Here is a 27343-nt window from a genome sequence, read left to right as displayed (position 1 = left end):
AGAATTGCTTCTTCGCCGCGAAGCTGGCATTTTGCGTGGCATTAGTAGAGACATATTTTATTCAATACACAGAGGTTGAATACCTGATGATTTTCAGTTTACGCAGTAAACTTTCTTCCTATTTATTGAGTTCCGACTTAGCTGGTGCATAGGTATGCCTATATTTATAGAAAGGCAAACAAAACAGACGGGCTCGAAGGTTGACCAGTTTGTTCGTTTCAACAAAGGCTTGTAGAAGAGTTCTTTAATGGAATTTCGCATAAGGTGCCATCAATTTACCCCCTTTAAACCTGAAATGGTTCCTTAATTCTTTTCTTGTGCATAAAATAATCAGCCAAAGGATAATAACATCTGCTCATAGCCTGAAATGCTGCCTTTCTAAAAGTCTAAAAATCGAGAACTGTGGATTTTTCTGACGTTATCAGGTGTTTGAGGGAGTGGGCTATTTTGCCCGATTCTGAGGAAACACTCCGTTAGACAGCTATTACTATGCTGGCAATGCGACTGAACAGGATTCCTCTTGAATCAAGAATGCAGAGTTAGATCGTGAACGCATTGCGAACACTGTTCCTGCCTCTTAGCTTTGCAAAAGCCATCCGTGGCCGCTTACAGTGGAACGCCTAAAAGTGGGAGCCCAGCGACCGCAGCTCGTAAATATTTTAGGCTTCGAAACTGGAGTCACTCAAACACAGCCACCTACTCGAGTTTACGGAGCAACACGAAAGTAAAGGAAGAAAAGAACGTAAAAAGAGAAGAAAGAAACAAGCATGCCCAGAAAACGCAAAAATTCTCATACGCAGGAAGCTTCTACATAAATTTGTTCCGTGGACACGCAGCAACTATTTGCGTGATTTCGTGTGCGACAACGCTTGCTGTCTCCTTGTAAGCTGGGCCAATGCGTAACCGGATAGAAATCGCACCTATGGTGATCTTCCGTCGGCAAACCCTCCCTTGTTGGTTCTCTGCTTAAACGCGTCAGAGGTGTATGCGCCACCGCCTTGTATGACCTGGAAGCGGATAGCACGAGCATATCAGTATACTACTGAGTAGTAGAGGAAGGAAAGAAAACTAGACAAGAAGATTCAAGTTCTTCAAAAAATAATAAAAAACTAAGAAGTAAATCGAGAGGAATGAAAGTGCACAGGACGCCAGGACGAAACCCGCTTAGCCGCTCGTAGCTAAAAAACTCGGCCTCAGCGAAAATCTCGAATCCCCAAAGAGTTCTTTATTTCAAGCTAGAAGTAAGGGTGTTATTCCTCCCCTTTTGCTGGACGCCTCTGTCGGGAGTATAATCCCCCCTGAGACGCGGCGCTGCCTGCGAGTAGTCGGTTCTCGTGAAAGGGGAGCGCCCGTGGTTGCATAAATAAGGAGTGGTCACCTTCCACGGGACGGCGTATAGATTTCAAGCGGATCAAGTGGGCTTTGGGAGCCAGCACGCATGCTGTTCGCTTGCGCGGCCGGTGGGCGGTTATGCTGCGTCTGGACGAACGCGCACTTGAAGTGGAAGGAGGTTGACATTCCGGGTTCAACTGCGTTCTTTTGGCCCTCCATCTCCCATTGGTGACTGGGGCAGGAGAGGGGATATAAAGGAGTGCTCGAGGACCGCGCTAGAATCTGGTCCGGGCAGGGACGTGGACGACAAGCGAAGGAACCGCCTGCTCCTTCAACGCGGTCTGGATCGCCGTATCCGGCCCGGTTGCTGGCAGTGTCTACCGAGTGCCTTCACGTAAGTTCAAACATCCAAGCACAGTTGGGCTTTTAAGAACACTACAGATTTCATAGCATTTACGTATCGCAAGTTTCCCATGGTCATCTCTGGAGTATACAATGTAGGAGAAATCTTGGAGGTTAAGTCACCCTTTCTAAGATGATGGTGTAAAAATAATCTGTGGTCTATTTTAGATGAGTAGGGAGTATCGTGGATGAACAGGCGGAAACAAGGCTAGGGTAGCATGGAGTCGTATTAAGCTATCTTGATCGAAATCTATTCGCACAAGGTGGCTGTAGCAGGCGCAAGAAAGGAAGAACTGAGGATTGGAAAGTGCTTTCGTCCTATTGTGGTCTAATGTAATCAGACGGCAGTTTGCACAGGTGGAATACCCAGGCATCGTGTGTTAGCGTGTGATGTTACTTATTTATTTATTCATACTTAAATCCGGGTGTCTAGATTTTAGCAGGGTCGGGAAAGAAAGCTGAGCAGTTTAACAAAACAAGCAGAGGTAAACAAGCAATAAAAGGCAAGTTGCAGCTCTTACATAGTGTCAAAGAGAATATATAGATATATAAAAGATGAGTTCAACCTTATAAACTATGCACAATTGTGACACATTCCAGCAGCTAAAAAGACACGGACGAAGGTTGACGAGACAGGACGAACCCCGTGTCCTGAGACAGGATGAACCGGCGTTCGTCCTGTCTCGTCTACCTTCGTCCGTGTCGTTTTAGCCGCTGGAATGTCTCACAATAGTACTAGCAACCAACTAGCCGTGCTTTCTACGCCTAAACTATGTAATATGCTCTTCATTGTTAGGGAGGTTATTCTAATCGGAAACAGTTTGTGCAAGTAATGAGTAAACCAGTTAGTAGGGACGCGAAAAGGAGTTAAACTTAGCTCATGTCGCTGGCGGGTCGCATGTCCTGACGAAAAAACAAGCAAATCGGTGAGTTCGGTTTGTAGTGTCCTTTAATTGTTTAATGCACGAATTTAAATCGTGCTGAACGATTTCGCTAAGTTATTTTTGGCAGGCCAGCTTTGATTAAAAGATGTGTAACTGATTTACGTCACTTAGTGTTGTATACGTATCACGCAGCCGTCTTTTGAACCTTCTCTACTTTGTTGATATTGGTCGGAGTGAACGGGTCCCAAATGTTAGCAGCATAATCTGGGTAGGTACAACAATGCATGTTTAAGCAAGGAGATGACAGATTCGGTAGAAAATCGCAATGCTCGTCTTAAAAAAAGAAAACAACGAACGAAAAGCGTTACACGTTATAAAATCAATATATTTATTCCAGCTAAGGTTGTTAGTGATCAAGAGCCCTATATATTTATATTGTGTTACTTGTGAAAGCGCCGCGACCCTAGTGCTGCTTACTTCCTGATTCGGCATGCGAATACCATCTGGTGGACGTGGGGCAAGATAAGAAACATAACATTAATTTCATTTTCGGTGCCCCTGTAGTGCTCGGATTGTCAGGATTTACGTTTCAACAGACATGTTAGCCAACGTTTTTGGTTACTGGGTGTTGCCCAAATTCTTGAGTGATCACTGCATGGTGCCTCTTCAGATAGGGTGACAGTCGGCGCATACTACATCCTCGATGGGAGCTGTGGAAGCTGATTAGTTGTCTGCTGTCTGATGAAATCTTCAAATGTGCTGTATCCACTTGCGTGAAGTGCACATGGCCACTCGGTGATCTCTTAGTTTGGCAAAAATGGAAGATATTTAAACTAGAAACAAAAAACATTGCCATTGAAGCCTACGCAAGAATTGCGTTTTTGAAGAGACATCACCTTAGCTTGGCCGTACTTTGGTCGAGCTACATGAGTTAGGATTTGCCCATGTGCCCATGTAGAAGATATCATTGCTGTAAAAGAAGAGATTCAGCAGTTTGAAACCGAAGGATACAAAGGGGCCTTGATAAGGTCTCGGTCCCGTAGGTTTCTGGATGAACAACCATTTCAACGGGCCCTGAGTGATGAAAGCAAGACTGCTCTTCCTGAATAAATATTGGAAATTCAGTATGGTGGTTGCACATACGACGATGGCCCTGGTATTACTGACGTTTTCTTTGATTATTATCGGAAGCTTTTTGGGGGTTGTGCGGGCATAAATGTGAGATCAGATTATAGACACTTATTCGAAGCTTTTCCCCGACTTCACGATGAGCAGCGTGCTGTAGTGGAAGGGCCTATGACTTTGGACGAAATTAAACTGCCATTTTTTACCTGACGGCTCAGAAATCTCCTGGGCCAGATGACATTACTAGCGATGTTTTGCACTTGCCTACCGTCTGTCTTGATGAAGGTTTTCCAGGCTTCTTACGATGTTGTTTTTTGCCCCCCACTTTCTATTCTGGGGACACTATACTAATTCCAAAAATCACAGATACAGATTGGTTTGAAAACAGTTGAGGGATATCGTCCAATTTCCCTTTGTAATGTAGATTACAAACTTTTTGCAAAGGTTCTTTGCAATAGTCTGCACCTAGTTGTAGCTCACTCACTTGGCACGCATAAGGTCTGCGCATCAGAGGCCGCAGCATCCAAAGCAATATTCATATCGCACGTTCCGTATTGGAGACAGAACCAGAAGAGAATTCAGATTGACCTCGCCAATGCCTTTGATAAAGTTCGTAACGATTTCTTGTTTGCGTTCTTAGAGCATGCAAATATTGGAGATGTTTTGCTTAGGGGCATAAGACTGCGCTGTAAGGAGTCCTATGAAAGGCTAAGCGTTAGCCAAGAGCTAACCTAACCTATTCCAATGAAATTATCTGTACGACAAGGCTGTCCATTATCGCCTTTGTTGTTTTTCCCATATCTTGAACCTTTTTGCCTCAGTATTATTAACAGAGCAATTATCCTTGGTTTCTTTCTGGTGCAATGAGAAATTACGATGTCGCCCTCTTTTGTTCTGACAAAACGAGTGTGCTGAGGCATTACATTTCACTGAACATTTTTGCGAGGTATTAGGTGCGGCTCTAATTTAGCTAAATCCAAGAGATTTTGGTTCGGCCATTGCAGTACAACGCCAAGTCATTGTGGTGTCATTATGGTGACATTTTTTATTTACAAAACTTGCCTATGTGCTGCAGGTTCTCCACTGTGCGTAGAATAAAGTGCAGGTGATGCACAGAATATTTGCTACCTTCGTATGGCGCTCCCAACGGGAACGCATTGGTCGCGATAATGTATTTCTCTCAGTAGAGTCCGATTGAATAAGCCTTGTTCACTTTTTTGGGCATCAGCTGGTTTCGTGCTTTTTCCTTTTCAGATCGACAAACCAGCCTTTTTTAGCAGCTGTGCTTATTAAGCGCCTAAGTGCTCATTTGCCTTTCCTGTTCGCACCGACTGGACACACTCGTGAGAGGCCGTTGCTGACACCTTCAATTTCCTCAGTGTGCGTTTTTTAGACTTCCTCTATAGCCTCTCCAGAAGGCAGATGGCTCAGACACTTACAGAATTTATTTGTTTCCTGTACCGTTGTATCGGCAACCTTTTCTGGAGTTCCTGCACACCAGTGTTTTAAAACGTGTTTGGTGAATGTGCATTTCTTTTCTTCTGCTGTAAAAAACACCCTTCTTTAAACTGTCCCATCGACGCTGCCTGTGAAGGCATGGCTCCATGCTAAGGAGTTGCTTGCGCCATGGCCGGTGAATTGCCGCCTGTGCAGTATGCCAGAGACAATTGCCATTGTTTTATTCTGTGCATTGATGCTGTGTCCTTCTGGGACATAGTACTACGAACAGTTATGAAGGACATTGACATCACACCCTACAGTATCCGTTTTTAGCCTGCGGAGAAATACTGTGTGGTGCCATATGATCTATTTATGTTGCTGGAACTATACAGTCTCTGGAAGAGCCGCATGCCCTTACAAAAATGAGCGTTTTGTTTCTGGTGTAATGTTCATGCATTCCTTGTGACACATTAGAAAGTCACCGCGAAGTCACGTATTCATGTCTTTCGACAATAAAAACTCAGCAGAGACTCTTTTGCATTAAAACAGAAGATTTCCTTATGTCATCGGCCATCAGCAACTCAACTGACTTTTCTCGCCGTTAACCCCCGTGCAGAAATATACAACAGATTCAGATGTTATTTCACACGAATTTCTCTCATGCCATTGCCTTTGTGGTACGCACAAAGGCATGCATGAAATAAATGCAGCCAGCGCCGGAGCCACTGGGGGGGGGGGGGGGGGCTATAATTTACGCTTTTATGACAGTGTCAGCAGTCTGGAAAGACAGAGGTTGTTTACTGGCCAGTGAAGGTTTTCTTGACAAAAAAAATTATAGGTATGCTTGTCGACCGCTATTGAAGCATTACACGGAAAATTCGATTTTTTTTGTTCTTCAGTGTCCAGATTATAGTGGTCGTTACCTCTGATCTTTATTCAATGCGACGAACGTCTCGCGCGGTGGCGTTAATATGAGTGACCAAAAAACGTGCTACCAGCAACAGGGAAAGGAATTATTTTTTTTTGTCTGCAAAGTGTAAAATATAGGCTCGAAGACACTGATACAGCAACGAACAACGTAATAGCAAAGGCTCGCGCAGTCGCAGGCTTCCTACAGTGCGTCATGTTTCAAGCGTAAGCGCGAGCTGTTTTCAGTATAACTCCGAACAGTGCTGAAAGGAACGCAACAAGAAAAAAACTCAACTGACAAGCATGCGATCTACCAGTGTACAAGATAAAAAGAAGACAGCGCAGTCTCTCGATCTTTACTCACCTCATCATGTGTGTTTACATTATTCAAACGTTTAGCTGGATTAGAAAGATGTTTGTCGCTACCATGCTCGCAGGCTTTGAAGCTACCTAGCGCATTATTCCAGTAATTTATGCCTCAGAGTGCACAACGCTGCAGTGTGTACCAAGGATTAGGAGCGCTAAGACAGTAAAACGGACAGTTGTCGTTCGGAGACTTGTAGTTTGCCAAGCGGTTTGATACGGCTAATGCGCTGTATGTCAAGGCCCGGAATACGTTGGCACTGCCAACAGACCTGAAAGATCCTTCTGAACAACGTTGTATTTCCGTGCGAGCATGTAGATGCTGCTGCTACACTTACACGCAATAGAAAGAAGAGGGAACACCTGTGGTTGCACATATAACACCATGTAAGTTGACTAGTTATCGTCTGGCGTAGTAAGTTTGATTGAAGTTTTCCCCCTTTTTTTCCGGAAGTTCTTCCAAGCAATAAAGAAAAAAGAAACTGGTGGCGCGGCGTAGGGGTTAGGGTAGTAAGGTAGAGAGTCTAAGGTCGGCGTTTGAATCCCCGCGCAAGCAGGTAGTTTTTTTCGTTTTTTTTTCTTTTTTGTTCTCGCTCCACGTTTTAATTTTGCCGCTTATTTTGCATTACTGATCCCCATATTTGGATCGGGTATTGCAACGGCAGGTAGGACATGAGAAAAAATCATCAGAAAAGCATACATTAAGAACACACTAGAACCACGGTGGCCAATTCGTTTTTGAAAGCCATTAGGAATTCATCAGAAAAATCACCGGAAAGTCATGAGAAAGGAATAAGATCCTAATGTCAAAAGTCGCTAGAATTTCTAAAGAAAGTCATTAAATTTTTCTTAAGGGTAATAGACCGCGACGCCGAATCACCACGGTCCTCGAAATGTTTGTTTCGTGAACAATGCACTTTGGTGCGGGGAGTATATGCTGCCCTGCCAGAGCCGCCAAGCTGGCTCCCCTATCTGGATGCATGTGTGTGCCTCCGAGACTTTTGATGTTTTGGAAGGAGGGCTCATGCAGGTGTATGGTGGCCTGGTGTTTTGTGGCGTAAGCATGCTTAGATTTTTGTTTTCGGCACTGTTCCCATGCAATACAGAAAAAAAAAAAATGCGGCGATAGCCCAGTGGTCTCGTTGAGCTGCCCATACAGGACATCTGTTCGCGCAGCCGCGGGTTGGACTCTCAGTCATGGATACTGAATCAATTTCATTTTCCCTTTTTTTGGCGGTTTGATCAATAACTCAGATGAAGGTCAAATTTTCATGGTCTGCAATTAAGGCCAAGGTCCCGCAGTGAAGTTTTCGCTTCAATACTCTCTCCGAGGCCGGGAATGGCCCCACGTTCTCGTGCTGGGTAGCAGAACTAGGCCGCTATACATACGAGCACAGGGAGTGAAACGAAATCATTAGTGCTACGCGTTCATGCCTGTGTTTGCAAGGTTCAGTGCCCAGTGCAGTGCCTATTGAACTAAGCGACGCAAAAATTATTTCGAAAATTGTCCTGGCGTTTCTCCCGCCCAGCTTATCTTTTGCGTCGTCACCGACAATGCTGATCGGCTGACAATCTAAAAAAACAAAAAAACTAGAGCGGCATGCACGCGAAAAGATAAACTACTTCAGGCTGTAAACTGGACTTGGTGGATGTCAGTTCCGAACCATACGTGGGCCAGTGTGTCCTTTGGGACGCAGTGACATAGAGAGACACATTGAAACACGGAACACAGAGGCGTGTTCCGTGCTCGAAGAAAGATATGCTTGCAGGCTCCATGAGCCTCTCATCAACAAAGGATTCCTTCCCTATGAGTCAGGTTATCCCAAGACCTTCAAGAGCGCAATTGTGAAAGGGGCATTGAAGACAGCGCTGGGAAAACCATGCCCAGACCAAATGGGCCTCAGCTTTTCGAAGCAGATCTCCAGATTAAGGGAAGCTGGTTATCCCCACGAAACGCTGACCACGGTAAGCGAGGTGTTACTTTATCGACTGCCGCGCAAGGAATCTTTCATCATGGGAAAAGAAACTTGGACGAGCAAGAATACCGTTGTTGTTCCTTAAATCCATGACTTCGCTGGCAATCTGAAAAAGGTTGCCGCAAAGCAAGCAGTCAAGGTGATATGCTGTGCGCCCACCAAAGCATACACAATGTGCCGCCAAGTCAACAACGAAGAGCGAAGGACGAGCTGCGCAGTAAGCCACCAGACAAGATACTCAGACTGCGAGGAGGGGGATATACCATTTCCCTGTCACATGCGGCAAATGTTATATCCGGCACACCGGCAGGTGCGTCAACGAAAGAGCTAAAGAACCCGCAGATTCATTAGAAGCAACTTCCACGCCAGGTTCCCTGGCTCTTTGCCGCCAGCCTAAGCACACATGCATGGCCAACCTGGACAACATGTCGATTCACGGGAGAAAAGATGGGCTGGCCATTGAGATCATCGAAGCTGTTTTCATCCATAAGAAAGGAAAAGACTGTGTAAGAACCGCGTCAATTGCACTGTCGACGAAAGAAAAAGCGTATCTCCGTGATGTTTGCCCTTTCCCATGAACCGGTCAATTTTTTTCGCCCCGTTTATTTTTAGAATCCTGTTGGCCATCGTTTATATGTTTCTATCCCCCCCCCCCTTTTTTTTTTAGTTACGACATCATGTTCGAGCCTTTTTAACCCTTTTGGCATTTATTCGTTTTAAGCCGAATTTCGCCTCACCTGAAGCCGGGCATGTTCTTACAAGAATTTTACAATTTTCGTAGCCTCATGTCTATCTTCATGTTTTAAATTTTTAGCTTTGTTTCGGCGTGTTTTGTTGGCGTTTTTTTATTTATTTATTTCTTCTTATTATATTTTTCGTTGTGTGTTTTTTATGACGCTGGTTCCGTTCTCTCAGTGTTTGGTTTGTGGCCTAGATCTTATTGTGTGAAGGCTCTCAGGGCGGAATTTCGGTTACCTGACAGTTCTCAGCACGCATGCGCACAGAATTGTAATGCGGCCTCAGATTGTCTGGCATCACTGGGTTCGCTTTCTCGATTGACAGCTGTTCCGTCATCTTTCCCAAGGTTTTATGTTTTTTTTTTGCTTTTGTTGCGGACCAATTTGCCTTGCGCTTTGCCCTCTGTACACCCTTCTATTCGCTTTTATACTGCGGTATACATTTCCGCCCATTTCGCCCTTTTTTGTTAACCAGCACTGTGTTCCATGTTTCGGTTGGTTGGTTTGGTTGGTTGGTTTATGGGGTTTAACGTCTCAAAGCGACTAAGGCTATGAGAGACGCCGTAGTGGAGGGCTCCGGAAATTTCGACCACCTGGGGTTCTTTAGCGTGCACTGACATCGCACAGTACACGGGCGTCTAGAATTTCTCCTCTAAAGAAATTCAACCGCCGCGGCCGGGATCGAGCCCGTGTCTTTCGGGTCAGTAGCCGAGCACCATAACCACTGAGCCACCGCGGCGGCCCTTGTTTCAGTGAGTCTCTCTACGTCCCTGAGTCCCAAATTTCACTCTGGCCCACATATGAAATCACGCCAACTGGCCCTGAAGGATGCCATTTTTCATTTGCGAAGGATTGCATTTGGTTGTATACAAGTTGTAAACTTTTCTGTTGAGCAACAGCACACGATGCCTATAAAAGGTCTCTCTTTTCCGAAATGCCATCAAAATTGTTCGATGTCAGTGCGCGTTAGAGATCCCCAGGTGGTGGAAATTATTCCGGACACCTCAACTACGGCACCTTTCTCACTCTTCTTTCACTCCAACCTTCCTCCATTTCCTTACGGCGTGGTTAAGGTGTCCACCGAAATATGTGAGACAGATACGGCGACATTTTCTTTTCTCAAAAACCAATTCATGATATTATTATTAAAACCTCTTAAATAGTTTAAGCAACATTTTTTTGAAGAAATATTTCTTGTTAAAAGGGCGCCTGTTAAGAAGGAAATATTAGTTTCCGTAGTGCGCAATACTTGCCCAATGGGAGTGCAAGCCATCTATTATTTTTCTCAGACTCTGCATTTACATGCCTGTCTGCTCGTTTGCTGCAATATATAGACCAGATATTTAATGTTCGGGCATTCTTGATTATTGAAGAGCGCTTATTTTTGCATTATTTTTTGGCCAAAAGTTGTTTCCGCAATCGGTAGCACACCGGCCCATGATACTTAGAGCGCCCGAGTTGGCTGAAGTGGTCACGAGGGGCCTCTATGCAAACTCCCACAGACGGAGCGCCAGCTTTCCCTCTAGGTAACAGTAAGAAACTCTATACTGCAAGCTTTGTCCTCACTATCGCCACACGCGGCAGAAAGTGTCAAATTTTTGGTATTTCCCTGAAGCTGCGCTCTTCATGGAAGCTTTACTGCTTTCAAATATAAAAACACTCCTGTCAATAAATCAAAGGTTCGTGATTATGTCATGTTTTAACATTTTAACATTCGAAACGAGAGAACGATTTGAGACAAGATTCCATGCAGTGCGCTGTGCAAAAGAGGAGACAAGCCCTTGAGCACCCAAAAAAAGGCGTGCGAGACGGCTTCCGGCGAGTGCGCAGATAGATAGCGGAGAAGTCGAGCAATTGCGACTGCCGATACTTCTCTGATAACTTAAGTGGCGCGCTGGGGCCTTGCATTGCGCAGACTGCTGTGTTTGAAGTGTGAACCGGCGGGCGCAGGGTGCGCTCATGTAGGCTTACGTGGCTTTATCTCGACATTTTATTGTCTCCTGCCTACACATGTTCTGCGCTATCTCCGTTCTCGGACTGCCGTCTTGCAAACTCGGGCAAAACTAGGGCGAGCGAACTCGGGCCTTCCTGCGTAGCACCCCAAGGAAAGCTTTTGGGTGGGGACCTCGCCGATTCTCGACAAAATCTTGAAGCAAGTTTTTTGCAGTGTGCTGACATGCTCGTGCAGCTCCGCTTTTGTCCGACACTACCCTTTCTTGAGGTAGAGGAGGTTTTAACGCGATATCGATAAATGCCCCGTTAAGCAGAAAATCCGGCGTTGTCGGCGTTGTAGGGTGGCGCAGAGTGACTCAGGCAGCCACCCCCTGGAGAAGCAACCTAGCTAGGTCACGTGATCTTGTGGGGTCATCAGAACCTACCCACAAGATTTTGAGAAAACTAACAGCACTGGCAGGTGGCAGTTAAATTAAGGGTTGACCACAAGAATTTGGTCTGGAAGACAACTTGGGTCGCACAAGACCGACCGGTGGCAGCACCGGCCATCTCAGAGCAGCGGCGCATCCCTTAACCGCTGCATCGTTGCCCAAGGAGTCGTGTGATGGATATGTCAATGTAAAGTTGAGAATTACCAATCCCGCATATAGGGGCATTTACTCATTAAAGCTCCCGCGTCATATCCTTAAGGCGGAGCTTCCGTGTGACCTCATATTTTTTCTTCTTTCTTGGCAGTTGTGGAAATGCAGAAGCCCACAGGACTTCTGTAGGCTTCGCTGTTTACTTTCGCCCCATGAAGTTTCTTTTATAAAGCTGATAAATCTACGCCATCATGAGCACACACAACATAAAGGCTAGCTGAAAGAAACGTACTTGCATTCACCGTTCCGACCGGATAATAAGGTTCACCTTGCGTGAATGGTCAGCCAATGGTCGTAGGAAACCGATCCATTCGATTTTTTTCGCTCATTAAAATTAGCACTCTCTAGATAACATTGGAAAAAATTATGATCCTTTCAATGCCTCTTTGTTTCGCTCTTTATCTCGAGTTGCAAGAAGCCTGAAATATAGCATTTTAATCTTCCACTGAGTAATAATGTTTGCACTGAACGGTGGGCGGAATTTGCAGGAACCAAGATCTGGAATGGTTTACCACCACAGATAAAACAGTATCAACAAACCTGTAAAACACTGAAAACATATTTTATGACCCTTATCTGATAATTGTGATTGTTGTTTTCGGTTTGTATCGGTTGTGGTTTGGTGCTTTGGTTAGATTTTGTTAACTGTACTAAAACATGGAAATTAATGTCTGTCATCCCAACTCAATGCTGTGTTTAGGTGTTTTGCTGGTAATATTGTACTTATCATTTCTCACAAGAGCAGTGTCTTTGACAAATACATTTTTGTTTTTGAACCCCACACTAGCCTCTGAATTTGTGTTCAAACAATGCTTGGTAACTCGTATGGGAAAAATATAAAAATAAATGAAATGAAATGAGACCGCGTTTCAAGAACCGTGAAGGTGCTTCCTCGCTTGATATACGTCCGGCTCCTAAGTTCAAAGTTCTCTGCAGGCAGGCTAATGAGGTGTACCCAGACAACCTTCTAACGCGTGCGGCCAGTTGGTAAGGACACAAGCGGGACATGTTCTCTATCTGATGTGACAAGCGCGGCTTGAAAGGAGAAACTAAGTGAAAAAAAGGGGAGGTGCCAATTGATGACCATATTTTGCCAGTTGAAGGCAGTGAATATGTCAGAGTTAAAATGGTCGCAAAACAACAAACGTTCATAATGCAAAGAGACGATGCAAGAATATTAAACGTCACATATATAAGTACACATGTAAAGAGGTGTACCTAAGAGGGATTACAGCATACTGCAATGGGGTTCACATCAAGCAATACATTGTCGTTATACTAATTTTGAACTTTTTGATTCCTTTGCAAGTGTTGACTTCATGATGAGTCCGAATAACGCATTTCAATGAAGGTGAACTTAATGGGCTAGACCGATCGGCTGATGAAGCGATGAACCGAATTTGGTAGCTGTCTGAACAGAATAGCCCTAAATCAAGATAAAGCTTTTTGTCTCGATTAACTAGACAGCACAGATGAAATTTTCGCATTCTTAGATTTGTGTAAGGAACAAGCCTATTCAGCGTAGAAAAGATTGTGGCCTGCCACAAGTATAAATGAATTATGCACTCTCTGCCTCCATTTGATAAGTCCGCATGGTAAGTCGGCACTGATTTCATAGACTGTATTGTACATATTTTGAATGAATACGGTCAAAATAAGTCGTTATGCTAATGAATAACTTGATTTAAATATTTTAAAAGGGTTCATGCTCCACTTACCAGCGTTATATCATTCGTAGCGCAAAACGTGGAGGCTTCCGGCTTAAAATCGAATTCCAGCGCTCATTTCCAAGCTGAGCTAGAAATAGCTCGACGCCGGTTGTCACAAAATGCTGCAAAAATAACTTCGAGCCATAGTTCTGAGAAGTAATTGAAGCCGCCTGAAAACAAGGTAACGAGGTAAGCTAGGCCGATATGGTAGTTACATGCGCATATTTCATCTGTGGCCTTTTCAACATCGTGTTTCGCTATTTTACCACGCAAACCTACCGTACAGTATTACCCACCAAGGTGATATTCAGGCACTATTTCAAACAAAGAGCTTCTTAGGTCATTTGAAATGAAAGACAAATTTTATATCTGTAAGATCACGAATCAATACACCATGCTTCAATTCTTTCTTGTTACGAACGAATTATACATTGCAAATATAAGTGCATGTTTACCGCTTACACTTTTTTACCTGGGAATATCTGCAGGCGAAGACGGAGACCATGTGCCGCCTAGAGAGGTTGGTAACGCTGTTGGCGCTGGTGCTTACCAACGGAGCTGGCCTCTGCGTCACCGAGGATGCGGTCGACAACCAGGAGCTGTTCATGGTCAACTCGGAGGGGGCACTCGGGCAGTTCTCTGCCGGCGACAAGGTGACCGTGGTACTCGAGCGAAAATGCTCTCAGAGCAGACTTCCCTATCGACATTCATACACGCAGTAATAAGTGCGAGACAACCAGTCGTGTCTCTGTTATGGTGGCCTGTAAGAAAAGCACTAGAATTTATAAATAAGCTGACACCAGGGCTACCACTTTAAACGGAAGATTCAGCGATTGAAGTTCTGTTTAGTTTGTTTTCCTTCCCTTGATGGACAAAGGATTGTTGCGACTTGGTGGGAATGCCGTTTCAGTCAGATGCTGCTCAGGAAAAAAAAGGGGGGTAGGGTTTAACGTAGCTAAACTTAGCAGACGTGCGAAAATATTGTTTAGCTTGATTGGCTGATGGTTTTGCTTTGCTGCGTCGTCGGCATATCTGGGGACGATATTAGCCTCAGGTTAATCTCTGATCGATATCGATAGCATAGCGCACCGTGCAGTGGCCAGCGAAGATTATCTGTTCGCACCGCGGCTGGTTGGAGAACGAGTAATGACAATTTTTATTTTATTTCTGCATGGGCTTTTGCTGTGCTAGATTTTGCCAAGGTCACCGTCCAGATGAAGCTTCACACAAACTCACTCAGTCGGTTAGACCCCGTGAACTAGTGCTTTCGCACAAAAACACTGCTGAGAATTCAGTGGTGTGGGAGCATGGGCGGCAATCTTGGAGACGATGCCCGGTGCGTAGAGATATGTTTGCCGCCTACAATCTAAGGTTCTTGGTGCAATGAGCTTTGAGGAACTTCTTAAAATCCAGAGCATAGCAGTGAGCCGGCAGTGGTAATGAACTGACAAAATGCTCTTGCTTTCAAAGACGACACACTGACGTCGCATGAATATGCTGATTGAATGAATCTAGCAGTAGGATTTTAAGCCGTTTGAGGTTGTTTGTTAAGGTAGCCTAGGTGAGAATCCGAGATGTGCGATGCATTCTTTAGTTTAGGTCTCGTGTGTGAGTTCATCATCATCATCATCATCATCATCATATTGCGAAAACTTGAAGTATGGCGGCACATGGTGTATGTAGCGTTTTGAGGAATCCTAGCTTTTTTTAACCGATGAAATGATTTTGGCAATGTGTGCGTCCTAGGAGAGATTGAAAGTGTGGTGGTACCTAGGTATTTAAATAACTGCACAGCTTCTACTGGTACATAATCGATCAATATATCGAAATGATCTATGACTCCTATTCAATAACAGGAGCTTTCAGTTGTGAGATTTAAGGGTGTTTAACGCTAACTGCACCGTTCCTGAACACCATTACGCCAAGTCTGAAAATAATTTGCTCAGCAAAATTAATGGCTATGACAGATGACGCACTCGTCAGCTAGAAGCGGATGGAGGAAGGCACATGGAAGGGTAAATCTTTAATATTTATTATTACGGAAAGAACAAGGCCCATTGCGGACAATTGTAAAACACCTGAGGTTACTGCCAACGGACTAGACGACCGACCGCTACTGAGCGCAGATTGCGTGCTATTAGCAAAAGACCATTCTTACAGTGTAAAAAAATATGGGAGTGGTTTCGCTCTGCTCAAACCTGGAGTGACGCGATAGCTATAGCTCGCCGAGTGGAACTCGCTTAGTCGAATTGTGAAGTAAATCTTTCGCCGCTCAGTTTCGCTGGGCCTTCCTTTTTCAACTTCCTCCCTGGACGTGGATTCACTATCTCCCCCTCTCCACTCTTCCCCCACTCGGTTTCGCTGGCGCGCCGCGCCGCCGGGAGCTGCACTAACCACGTGACCAACCTAGCGACCAGCCACGGCGCCGCGACGATAGCCATAGTATGCTTCTCTATGCTTAACTCGCCGACATTATAGGGGCTCGGTGCCTGCATGATAGCGTCAAGGTTTTTCTGTCGGAAGAGGCCCATCACGATTGATGCGATGCCCTAGATAAGTTATTGCTGGGCTGCTCAACTTGTAGTTATCGAAACTTAGCTTGACACCGTGCTCTGGAAAGCGCTCCAAGACATTTTTCAGCCTCTCACCGCTGTCACTCGCTCTTTCGGAAGTGAGCACATCGGCAAGATAAGCCTGTGCTCCTGGAAGGCCAGCCAAAACTTCATGCATTTTTCTTTCGAATATCGCGGGCGCAGAGGCTATCCCGAAAGGAAGCCTGTTGTAGCAAAATAGCCCTTTTGGAGTATTAATGACGCGAACTTTCTTCGCGTTATCCTCTAGCGCCACTTGGCTGTATCCATCCCGTAAATCCAGAGTGCTGAAATAGTACCCATCGTGTAGTTGGGCAAACATATCCTCAATGATTGGCATTGAGTATTTATTTATTTATTTGTGATACCCTCAGGGTACAGAGTACATTTCAGAGGGGAAGGGCAGTTGATAACAAGAAAAATAAAGAAAGCACAATACATACAAAACTATAAAGCAACTGAGGCAGGATAAAAAGAAGTGAACAAAATTAACACGGAACAGATTAATCAAGCAGTTTAAGAACAATACTAGTAGGTGGAGAGCACAACACTACAATAAAATACAAAAGCGATCATTATGTAATCAGAGTGGTAAGTATTCTTCTAAATTGAGTTGAATCAGTGATGATAGTTAATGATGCGGGTAGGGAATTCCATTCTTTAGAGGTTACCGGAAAATATGATTGCGCACATGTCACTGTGTTACAATGAGGCACTGTGACCTTGTGTTGATGATCACGACGGTGAGAAATGAACGGTGCTGGTTGAATTCATCGAGAGCGAAGTTGAAAATTGGAGTAGAAAATCTTATGGAATAGGCAGATGCGGAAGTGCTTACGGCGGGTAGCTAGGGGCAGGAGGTTTAAAGACCTTTTCATTTGGGTGACGCTAGATGTACGATGGTAATTGCCTAAAATGAATCTAGTTGCACGATTCTGAACAGTTTCCAGAACCTGTGTCAGTGAGACCTGTCCAGGGTCCCATATGGATGAAGCGTATTCCATTTGCGATCGTACGTAGGTCGTGTATAATAATGATTTTAACGAAGATGGAGCAAGAGTAAAATTTCTTCGAAGATAACCAAGCGTTTTGTTTGCTTTAGATGCTATATGTTCTATATGAAGTTTCCAGGACAGGGTGCTAGTTATATGTATGCCAAGATACCGGTACGATATTACGCTTTCAAGGGGATGACTGTGAAGAAAATAAGGAGGACAAGCAGTATTTGAACGTGAAACTCTCATAGATTTACATTTTCTAATATTTATTTCCATTTTCCAATTATGACACCAGTCTAGTATGTTATTAAGATCGACCTGAAGACAGCGAGTATAGGAATCGTTAGTTATTTTACGGTAAATCACGCAGTCGTCGGCAAACAAACAAATCCTAGAGTTAACAGCAGCAGGCAGATCATTAATATAAATCAGGAACAGTAAAGGGCCAAGGACAGATCCTTGAGGAACCCCAGAACCCCAGTCTCATTAGTCTCAGTTGCACACGATGGATTTACTGTGGCCTTGAAATCACCGCAGATTCTTACTGCGCCGTCTTTCTTCAGCACTATGGCTATGGCAGTTGCCCATTCAGAGTGTGCCACAGGCGACAGTACGCCCATTCAGAGTGCGCCACAGGCGACAGTACGCCCAGAGAAACTAAACGGTCTAGTTCAAGGGACACTCGATCATGTAGCGCGTATGAAATGGGTCTGGCTTTACAGAACTTAGATACGAAGCCTTCCTTCTTGTGCAGACTGGATGGAGGACACTTGATTAGCTCCACTTCCTCGGAGAATACGTCGTGGTAGTCATGGATTATGCTGTTCACGCTGGATTCGCTTGCTTGTTTTGTTGACGCTGAGTCTTCGGCAAAAGGAACCACCGCGACACCTGCGCTGTTCAGCTGCTGGATTAAACCACGGCCGCAGAGGCTTGGTCCCGCATCGTCCAACACGGTCAGCGCACACTTTACTGTCACCTCTTTATGACAAACCTGGAGCTCAAGCTCCCCATATACTGGAAGGCGTCCTGTGTAGGAGGATAAATTCAGACTGTACGGTTTTAAATTCAGCCATTTCTCGCGATGCTTATCGCACAGTTGACGCGGGATGACACAGACGGGCGACCCGGTATCGGCTTCTATGCTGAGCTACACGCGGCACTGTTCGGCGGATCAGCGGTTTCAGAGAGCTCTTTCGTTGAGATACCAAAGTCCCAATGTGGGCGGCTCCGTGTTCCTCGTGCTGAGGTTTCCGTCCCCAAGAGGGCGTTAGTTTGCGCCGTCCTTGCTGTGCCTTGTTCTCGAGCCCCGCGGCTTCGACATATCCATGCGGGGTGACCACGTCGTACACAGCCGTAACAACGACCGTTAGAGCAGAGGCAACATGAGTCATTATGTTTTGTACTACCGCACTTTGCGCATTCTTTTTGTGCCGCAGCCCTCCTCTCACCCAGCAGAGTTTCCTTCTGATACGCCTGTATTTTTAACATGGGTATCGTTGCCGGTCTGATCATAGTTTTACGTCACTATCCGCAGCCTCAGCTGCAAGGCCCATCGTTCCAGCGTCTTGTAGCGTTAATTCCTGCTTTGCCAGTAGTTGCTTCTGCAGGCTCCCTGACCTTATACGGCACACAATGCGATCTCGCAGCATGCGATTGAACGCACTGCCAAAATTGCTATTGAATGTCTACCAGGAATTCATTAATCGGCTCGCCATCCTCTTGACAACGACTGAAGAACTTGTAGCTTGCCGTTATTTTGTGTCTCTTCGGACTGTAATGCTCACTGAAAACTTTGATGACCTCTTCATACGTCAACGCATTTCTTTTGCGCGGAGCGACCTCATCCTGCCAGCACTTTTATCGCATGCGTATTTAACGCGGCAACCAGCAATGCGCTTTGCTTAGTCGAGCCTTCAATCGCATTCGCTTCGAAGTATGCTTCTACTTTAATAAGGTACCGCTGCCATGTATCTTTGCTTCTACGAAGTATGGAAGGTGGTGAACCATGATGGCCTTGGTTTCTCGGTTCTGCGTGGGTTCCTGTTCAGTGTCGACTTTCACTGCATGGGTGATGTCCATCCTCGTCGCCACTGTGGCATAGCCATGCCGTGCTCACAGTAACGCCACACCAGGGAAGCAGCAGCGTAGTCAGTAGTACGAAACATTAATCTTTATTCAGAGGTGTAGAGCGTATTTATAAGTAGACGAGTGGCAGGAATATAGGAAGGAGCATGTGTTAGTAGTGATAGTACGAAGCCCTGGAGGATCACCAGATAAGGCGATAAAAGGTGCGCGCACTTAGAAAACACGCGTGAAGTTCCAACAGACAGGGATGCAGTCACGATGCTAAAACAGTTGCCAAGGCTCGATACCTGCATCAAAGCGCAAATTGCCAACTAGATTTTTGAAAAAAAAGCTTCCAATTCACCAACCTGCATGGCATAAACCATAGGGTTAGCTGGCATAGAGATGTGGCATAGCGCAGCCACCGAGTTTACACAGTGTTCCCGAAGGTCGCTGTCCTTTTATATTGGCGCAAATAAACTATGGTTATACTTCAGGAGTACGGTACGCGAATGTATGAGTAGGTATGTGTCGCTGAAAAATAGAAAAACCAGCAAACCATATCATTGGATAACCCAAGATATGAAGCAGTTAAAGTGCCGCCTGAACCGCTTATTGAGACGAAGCAGTTGAGCCGGTGACATCCTCCCGGTCCTTCGTGCTGAGCTTCATTCAAAAATAAAATCTTCATGTTCCCATTTTTAAGGCGAAAGCCTTTAATGCCTCACCGTTGTCGACAGAAGGTTGTCAGCAGAGGTGTCACGCTTTTCTAGTCAGGCCAGAAAACAATCTTTGTGCATGATGGGATTCGAACCACCATCTTTCCTTTCCGCAGCCGCGCGTGATAATGGCTACGCTACTTCCTGCCAATGCATATGTAGTCGTCCTTGTCTAGGACGCTGGACAGTGTTCACATAAAGGCGTAGAATAAGACGGATGCTTCCCAAACGCGAAGGCTTTCGCCTCATTGCACTTTAGGTCAACAAAGGGCCCCCCGAATTTTTTTTTAACGCCAATATCCAAAATTTTTTAGCAAAACATCGAAAAAAGTTTTGGATGCATCTTTCAAGAAAAAAAAGTCTTGTTAGCAAATTAAAGCTCAATAAAATAATTGTTACATATAACTTCTCTCTAGCGACTGCCCTCAGTGCCAACTTTTCCTCTGTAATCTTGAGTAATGGTAGGCCACCTTTCGAATTTCAAGCTTCCCACCTTAATTTGCCGGATTTTAACATCAAGTAGAAAGGTATTTTGTCAGCCCTGTTATGACGGAACACACACAAAAAAAATAACCTGGACCCGATGACATCCCTAAAGCCTTTCTCCACAGATATGCCGAGTGGTGCACTAAATACCTTTTCGTAATCTTCACTGAAAGCTTCAGGACAGGAGAAGTTCCAAACGATTAGAAAATGACTAAGGTGACGCCTGGCCATAAGTCAGGCGATAAGCTTTGCGTGAAAAACTACAGGCCGATTGCTCTGTTATGTACTTCCAGTAATGGGATGGAACACTTTCTTTTTGAACATATAAGTTCATTTCTATAGGGCAGAAATTTTTTCAGGAAAGCCAACACGGATTTCAGCCAGGTTTATCGACAACAAGGCAGCTGACTCATACCACAACTGATATCATGATGTCATTAGACAAAATTTGGCAGATAGACCTAATTTTCATCGACTTTGAAAAGCCTTTTATCGGATTTCGCATTGTAACCTGCTGTTAAAGTAAGGATGTTTTGAACAACCAGCAAGTCGTGCCGCCGCTAGACACAACGACACCAGTTTGTTCAGATTTCAGATACCAATTTCACATCAGCATAAGTCCTTTCAAAAGCCTCCCAGGGCTCTGTCCTTGCAGCGCTTAACTTCCTTATTTATTTCAATGACCTGTCCTTCAATTCACAAGTGCGCTGTCGATTCTCTGCTGAGGACTGTATTATATACGTAAGCACTGCATCCGCCGAAGACCAGTCACATTTAAGCGACTACCTAACAGCAGTTTCCAACTGGTGAAGTACTTGGAAAATGCTAATAAGCAGCTCCAAAGTCAGCAAAATGGTCATAACACGAAAGAAAGAATCGCTGCAGCGCACATACCAAATAAACAAATTCCGATTAGCCCCTTGAGGAAATAAAATACCTCGGTGTGAAGATAACTGAGCAAAGCGATTTTCTGGGCGTGTTTGTATGGTCTTGTTTTTCATTTTATTTTAACAGAACTGGGTGTACAATACAGGACCGAATAGCACACATGGGTATAGAGCACTGCCAAGGTCAACGAGGCAAAAGGCGTTTAATGCACGCCTGACGAGGTCTTGTCTTCCGGAATATTGTATCAGGACAGACAAGTGGACGGTTGCGCCAGATATTGGTGAGATTTCGAAAACCTGAAGCGCACAAATAGACAGGACGTAGAAAGAAGGCGTTACATAGACGAGCGCTAACTGGCAACAAGTTTATTGCGAAACGAAAGCGGAATATACAATTCAATTCAATTCAATTCATTATTTATTTTTCTAGAAAGTGCCTGGAGGGTCTCCTTGGCTAAAAGCTGCTCACTCAGCTTGACTAAGGCCAAGAAGACCGTTTACATAGCAGTTACAGTGAAAACATATTATAATTAAAACAGACATTTTACCTCTAATTTGCAACAGTGAATTCAAGTTTTGTACAACATTCGGAGCACTGAAATTATACCATGTAAATAACACAAGTCCGACATCAAACAAAACACACAAAAAAACACATTTCAAGAAACGTGGCAAGAAATATTTTACAATTGATTTACATGAAACAAAACAAAACACAAGAACAGAACAAGAAAAAAAAAAGAAAAAAAAGAACATAATGTGCAACAAAACACAGTATAACAATACAAAGTATTACCAGGGGAGAGCAATTACAAAAAACGAGACCTCAAACCTCTTCTATTCAAACCTAAAGTGTGAGTATTTTTGTTTAGTATAATTGGGAGGTTGTGTGATAACGCTTGATACTTATAAAAGGTTCGGAACCGTGGGATTTCCCACAAATCTTTGTTTCTTGTGGGTACGTTAGCGTCGCGGCGCTGCAGTGATGCTAATGACATTAGTTGATTTATTGTAGTAAGGGAGGAAAAGTAAAATGTTTTCAATAGTCGGAATTCATAAATATCCTCAATACGAAGTATTTCAAATGACCTAAAGGTACTCGTTGTAGTGGCCATTGGCTCCATATTCGCAATATGACGAATTATTCGCTTTTGTATTACTAGAAGCCTGTTTAAATTTCTCTTTGTTGTTGTGCCCCATACTAAAGTACAATAATTTAGATGAGAATTAAATAACGCTCGATATATTTGAAGTTTCGCTTTCAAAGGCAGTATACTGCGGCAGTGTGCTACAGATCCTGTAACTGAAGACAGTTTTCTACTTAGATAATTGATATGAGTATCCCAGCCTAAGCTAGAAGAGAAGTACACTCCAAGAATTTTGTAGTCGTCAACAACTTCTATTTCTAGAGTTTCGAACTTAATTGTAAGGTTCGTTTTAACTTCTTTATTCCTGGCGCGAAAAATCATTGCTTTTGTTTTGACAGCATTTATCTTCAGTAGGTTTGCTTTGGACCAAACAGACAGTTTTTCAAGTACTTCGTATTCGGCAACGCGAATCGTTGCCGGCCATCACGCAAGCTCAACAGGTGACCCAGTCAATGGCAACTCAAATAATTCAGTTCCTTTGATGACAAAACAGTGAACAGCTTGGATACACAGTCATCCCTTAGCCTATCTGTCAACTCTGCGTCGACAATCTCGCGGGTCAGTTGGCGCTTGTTTCTCGCGACAATGGTGCATTCTTTGCAATATGGCACGCAACTAAGGTTGGCACAGGGATCTTCACTTTGGTCGGAACTAAGTACACTACTGGTGTCATCATAACCAATCGCCTCGCACTTCCGACAGCGGACATCGAGGAACCCTCCACACTTTTCTCTCACATTACAACAATGTTCACGGAGGCAGTAATTGACACGTACACCTACCACTATCTCCAACATATCCCTTGCCACATTAAATCGGTAGACTGTACACGACCGATTCCGCAGATTTCACCAACTTGTCCTTGTGCTGCTTCTTACACTCAAGGTGCTGAGAGGCGCCGTGAAAACCACTCGGACATTCATCCTTTGATAAAATCTTTTTTAGCCAGCCTATAAGACAAGCCGTGAATGTGCGGAATCAGAGTAACCTTGCGCTTTCCAGCGGAAAGCACAATGATATGCTCAAATCGATTGTTTTAGCAGCACTCAAAAAGGTCTGGTTAATAAAGCGCCGCCTGAAGCATTGCACACATGTTTCATACGGCCAGTGCTCGAATACGCCTATGTTGTCTGGTACCCGCACACTAAAATAGATATTAGCACACTTGAAAGCGTCCAAAGAAAATCCGCATACGGTTTATTTACCACGCATATGGAAGACATGTTTCTGTAACTGGTCTGCTCAACCAATCTGGGCTTCCCACCCTAGAATTGCGTCCCAAAGTGCACAGGTTAAAACTTCTGGTCAGCATAATACATAAAACTAACGTTTGATAGCTACATGCAATATTACAGAACGCGCCACACCCAAACAAAATGAGAGGACAATTTTGATGCCAAAATGCTGGACTAATGCCTATTCATATTCCTTCTTTCCACGCACCATTTTCGAGTGTGACCGGCTTCCATGTGACATTAGCAACTTTTTTTCCCAGGAACATTTTTGTCTGCTATTTCTTCACATGTGTCGCGTTAGTGCGTCTAGTGTGCAGTGTAGTTTGCTTGCTGTTGTTCGCTTTATTTACTGGACGTTGTATCATTTCCTTGTATTCACATTTCTCCTACACTTCTTGTCCATTGTAAACAGCTGTATCACCTCGCCTTTAACCCCCCCCCCCCTTTTTTTTCCACTCTTGTAATTTTTGTGATTTCGTGTGCCTTGTACCACTCCTTCCATGACTACCAAAAGGGAATCGGCAGTATTCTTGAAATTATAATAACCAATAAATAAACTTTTACTGTTTGTTCACGCTCAAAGCCGGTGGAATGCGGTTTCGTGAGCGACAAGGATGGCGTTCAGTGTGATCCAAAATTAGAGTTTCGTTACCAAACGTCCACGGGACATTAGAATGTATGCCTTCTAAGGATCAGGAAGGCTTTCTAGATGAAGTTTAACAGAGTACACTGTGGGGCCAGTTGGTCATACATAATCTGAACGAAAAAACGTAGCGTTGAAACAGGACACAGAAAGATGAGGACAGGACCCGTCCTGTCCTCATCTTTGTGTCCTGTTTCAACGCTACGTTTTCCGTTCAGATTAGGCTTTCTAGAAACGCCTCTTTTGTACTCATGCTCGAAATCCGAGACACGCAAACCAGAATAAACCTTGCAGAAGGAAGAAAAAGAAAAAGAAATGTTACGCCAGTAGGCACAGCCTCGAAACATTAATTATGGTGCAGCCCTTAGGACCACTTGTGAAAGATTTTTTAAAGAAATATCGAAAAATTGCACTTCAAAAGCAACTGCGAACAAATGCAGAAGTAGTTCCCCCTCATGGTTCTTCAGAGAAGAGTGCAAGGGCTGTATTCTCAAATGCACTAGCAAATTGAAAAACGCTTTACCTGGGTTGCGGATATAAGGGTGCCAGATATATACACCTGTGTACAAATCTGTCTGCAATGCTTTAAATATAGAAGCAACAAGCATTATGCTTTGAATCCTAAACTACTGTCGGTCCTGTGATGTGAAATAGTTCATTGGACTGATTGGTATAACTTTTTGAATTAGGAGGGTTCTAAAAAGTTTCACTTTTGCCAAAAGTAACACCTCACTGCGCAGTTTCAAATAAGCATCTTCTTTTAAAGCGCTTCCTCCGTAGTAAATGGTAAAGGCTAGTGTATTGCATGGGTAGGATATCTTTCTGAGTGCAAGGCACTGCATGCAGATGACCCATGATTAGCTCCCAGATGCAGTTTTCATTGCAACTTGGGGCCATAACGGAAATGCAGGAGAACGTGGGCGGTGCAGCCTACGGCGGCGGTGGAGCTCCCGACGACGACGACGAAGCGTCGTCGTATGACCGGCGGCTCTTGCTGCAGGAGCTCGTCGGCAAGCGAGGCTTCGGCGAGAGGAAGCGGCGCGGATTCGGCGAGAAGCGGAAGCGTGGCTTCGGCGAGAAGAAGCGCGGGTTCGGCGAGAAACGGCACCTACCGGCGGGCTCCGCCACCCGCCACCGCAGCCTGCTGGCAGTGCCATCGGCGAGGAGCCCGTCGGGTGCCCGAGTGCTTCTCTTCGAAGAGAACCCGTTCGAAGGCTCCCTGCAGTGACTACGGCCGACGTCACTCGGTCTTACTTGTTGACAACGTAGAATGGCTATCCGTTATTAAAAAGAAAACATTTCAGCTCATTATAGGTCTGGAAGAACAAATGTAATTATCCGCAGGGCGCTCAGTGTTGCCAGCTAGGGCTGAACGCCGTCGCCGCGCGGTGTACTTTATTTGAAGAATGCAAATAAAGAAAAAATTACATCAAATCATCACATTACCGCAGTTAGGCTTGAAATGTGTTCGCTGAGCGCAGGAGTGTCCGTCATAGATAGGATACAGTGCTTGAGTGTCAAAGGAGCACTCTGACGACGATATGCTCTAAAGACAGATGTGCAACACAAGACGAATGATAAATGAATAGGAGCGGATAGAAAAAGCACAGAATTAAGACCACAAGTAGAAATAAAAAAACCGGTTTTTAGTTGGACTGCATTTTCCTTTTTACAGTAACTCATTTACAAGCTCAAGAAAGGCCGCCGCTGTCGACAAGCTTTAGCCGGAGGACTTCACAGGAAAAGGTAGGTGTCATTGGCGTGCTAGAGAACCTTCCTAGAGGCCTAAGTACGAATTCATCGTGCGCTCAGAGTTCACACTTATTAAACGCATATGAATGTATGAGGGATGCTATTCCCCTCATATTAAAAGAAAAACGCGGTACCAATCGAACCACTAAAAGCGCTTGACAATAAAACAAGATAAAGTGAAGTCCAAATACCTGTTACATACTCTTGCTCAATGTTCCTGCTAGCCGCTCAGAGTAACCACCGCAGCGTAATTTGAGAGGCCCTAATGGAAAGGACCTCCTCATCGGTCTACGAAAAATACAAGAACAGCAGTATGCACAGCGAGATATTTACTAAGAAACGTTAGATGAAAATATAACTAACGAGAATTAGCTACCTTCCGAAACCCCAGTGGCGCCGCGTTCGGAACCCCGTCTCTCTCGGGTGATGAAGGGCCATTATAGTTCGATAACGACCTTTATAGGCATCATCATCATAATCATCATCAGCTTGACTACCGCCACTGCGGGGCAAAGGCCTCTCCCATGGCTGTCTATAACCTCTATCCTTTGCCAGTTGCGGTCACCTTATCCCCGCATTTCTCTCACCTAACTCTGCCGCCCCTGCTACGCTTGCCTTCTCTTGTAATCCACTCCGTTACCCTTAAGGACCAGCAGTTATCTTGCCTCCGCGTTACATGCCCTGGCCAAGCCCATTTCTTCCTCTTGAATTGGACAAAGATGTCATTAACCCGCGTTTGTTCCCTCACCCACTCCGCCCGCTTCCGATCTCTTATCGTTACACCTATCATTATTCTTTCTATAGCTCGCTGCGTTGTCTTATAACTTAAGCTGAACCCTCTTTGTTAGCCTCCACGTTTCTGCCATAGGTGAGTGCTGGTAAGATACAGCTGTTGTAGACTTTTACCTTCAGGTATAACGGTAAACTGCCATTCATAATCTGAGAGGACTAGCCATATGCGCACATCTTCATTCATATTCTTCTAGTTCTTTTCCTGTCATGATCCGGATCAGCGGTCACTACCTTCCCTAAGTGGACATATCCTCTCACTACATGCAGTACCTCGCTACCAATTGCGAACTGCTGTTCATTAGCTAGACTGTTGAGCATTGCTTTCGCTTTCTGCATGTTAAATTTAGCGCCACCGTTCTGCTGTGACTCTCTAACTCATTGATCATGTTATTCAGTTCAGGTCCTGAGTGACGTAGCTAGACAATGTCATCAGCGAAACGCAGATTACTTAGGTATTCTCGATTAAATCTTATCCCCACCTGTTCCAATTTCAGGCCCGAAATACCTCCTGTAAACAGGCGATGAATAGAATTTCTGAGGTCGTGTCTCCCTGC

At 44.6% G+C, this 27343-nt stretch overlaps 1 protein-coding gene across 1 annotated transcript; it reads left to right on the top strand.

Moving 5' to 3' along the window:
* The first annotated feature begins 1627 nt into the window (after window positions 1-1627).
* LOC149338352 (uncharacterized) lies at window positions 1628-25530 on the top strand. The gene is made up of 3 exons (XM_089550306.1): window positions 1628-1726; window positions 13960-14124; window positions 25156-25530. Exons 2-3 carry the CDS (start codon window positions 13975-13977, stop codon window positions 25471-25473), a joined length of 468 nt encoding a protein of 155 aa, XP_089406432.1. The 5' UTR covers window positions 1628-1726; window positions 13960-13974; the 3' UTR covers window positions 25474-25530.
* Window positions 25531-27343: the final 1813 nt, after the last annotated feature.

Source organism: Amblyomma mixtum, chromosome 6 (assembly GCF_055824585.1).
Source record: "Amblyomma mixtum isolate Tamu chromosome 6, ASM5582458v1, whole genome shotgun sequence".
Classification (NCBI taxonomy): Eukaryota; Metazoa; Arthropoda; class Arachnida; order Ixodida; family Ixodidae; genus Amblyomma; species Amblyomma mixtum.
The sequence above is the reverse complement of the archived record's forward strand: the minus strand, read 5'-3'. Positions and strand labels throughout refer to the sequence as shown.

Coding starts and splice junctions, on each gene's coding strand:
- LOC149338352 (XM_089550306.1), top strand. CDS start 13,975: ATGTGCCGCCTAGAGAGGTTGGTAACGCTGTTGGCGCTGGTGCTTACC. Junction 14,125..25,155: donor AGTTCTCTGCCGGCGACAAG/GTGACCGTGGTA, acceptor ACGGAAATGCAG/GAGAACGTGGGCGGTGCAGC.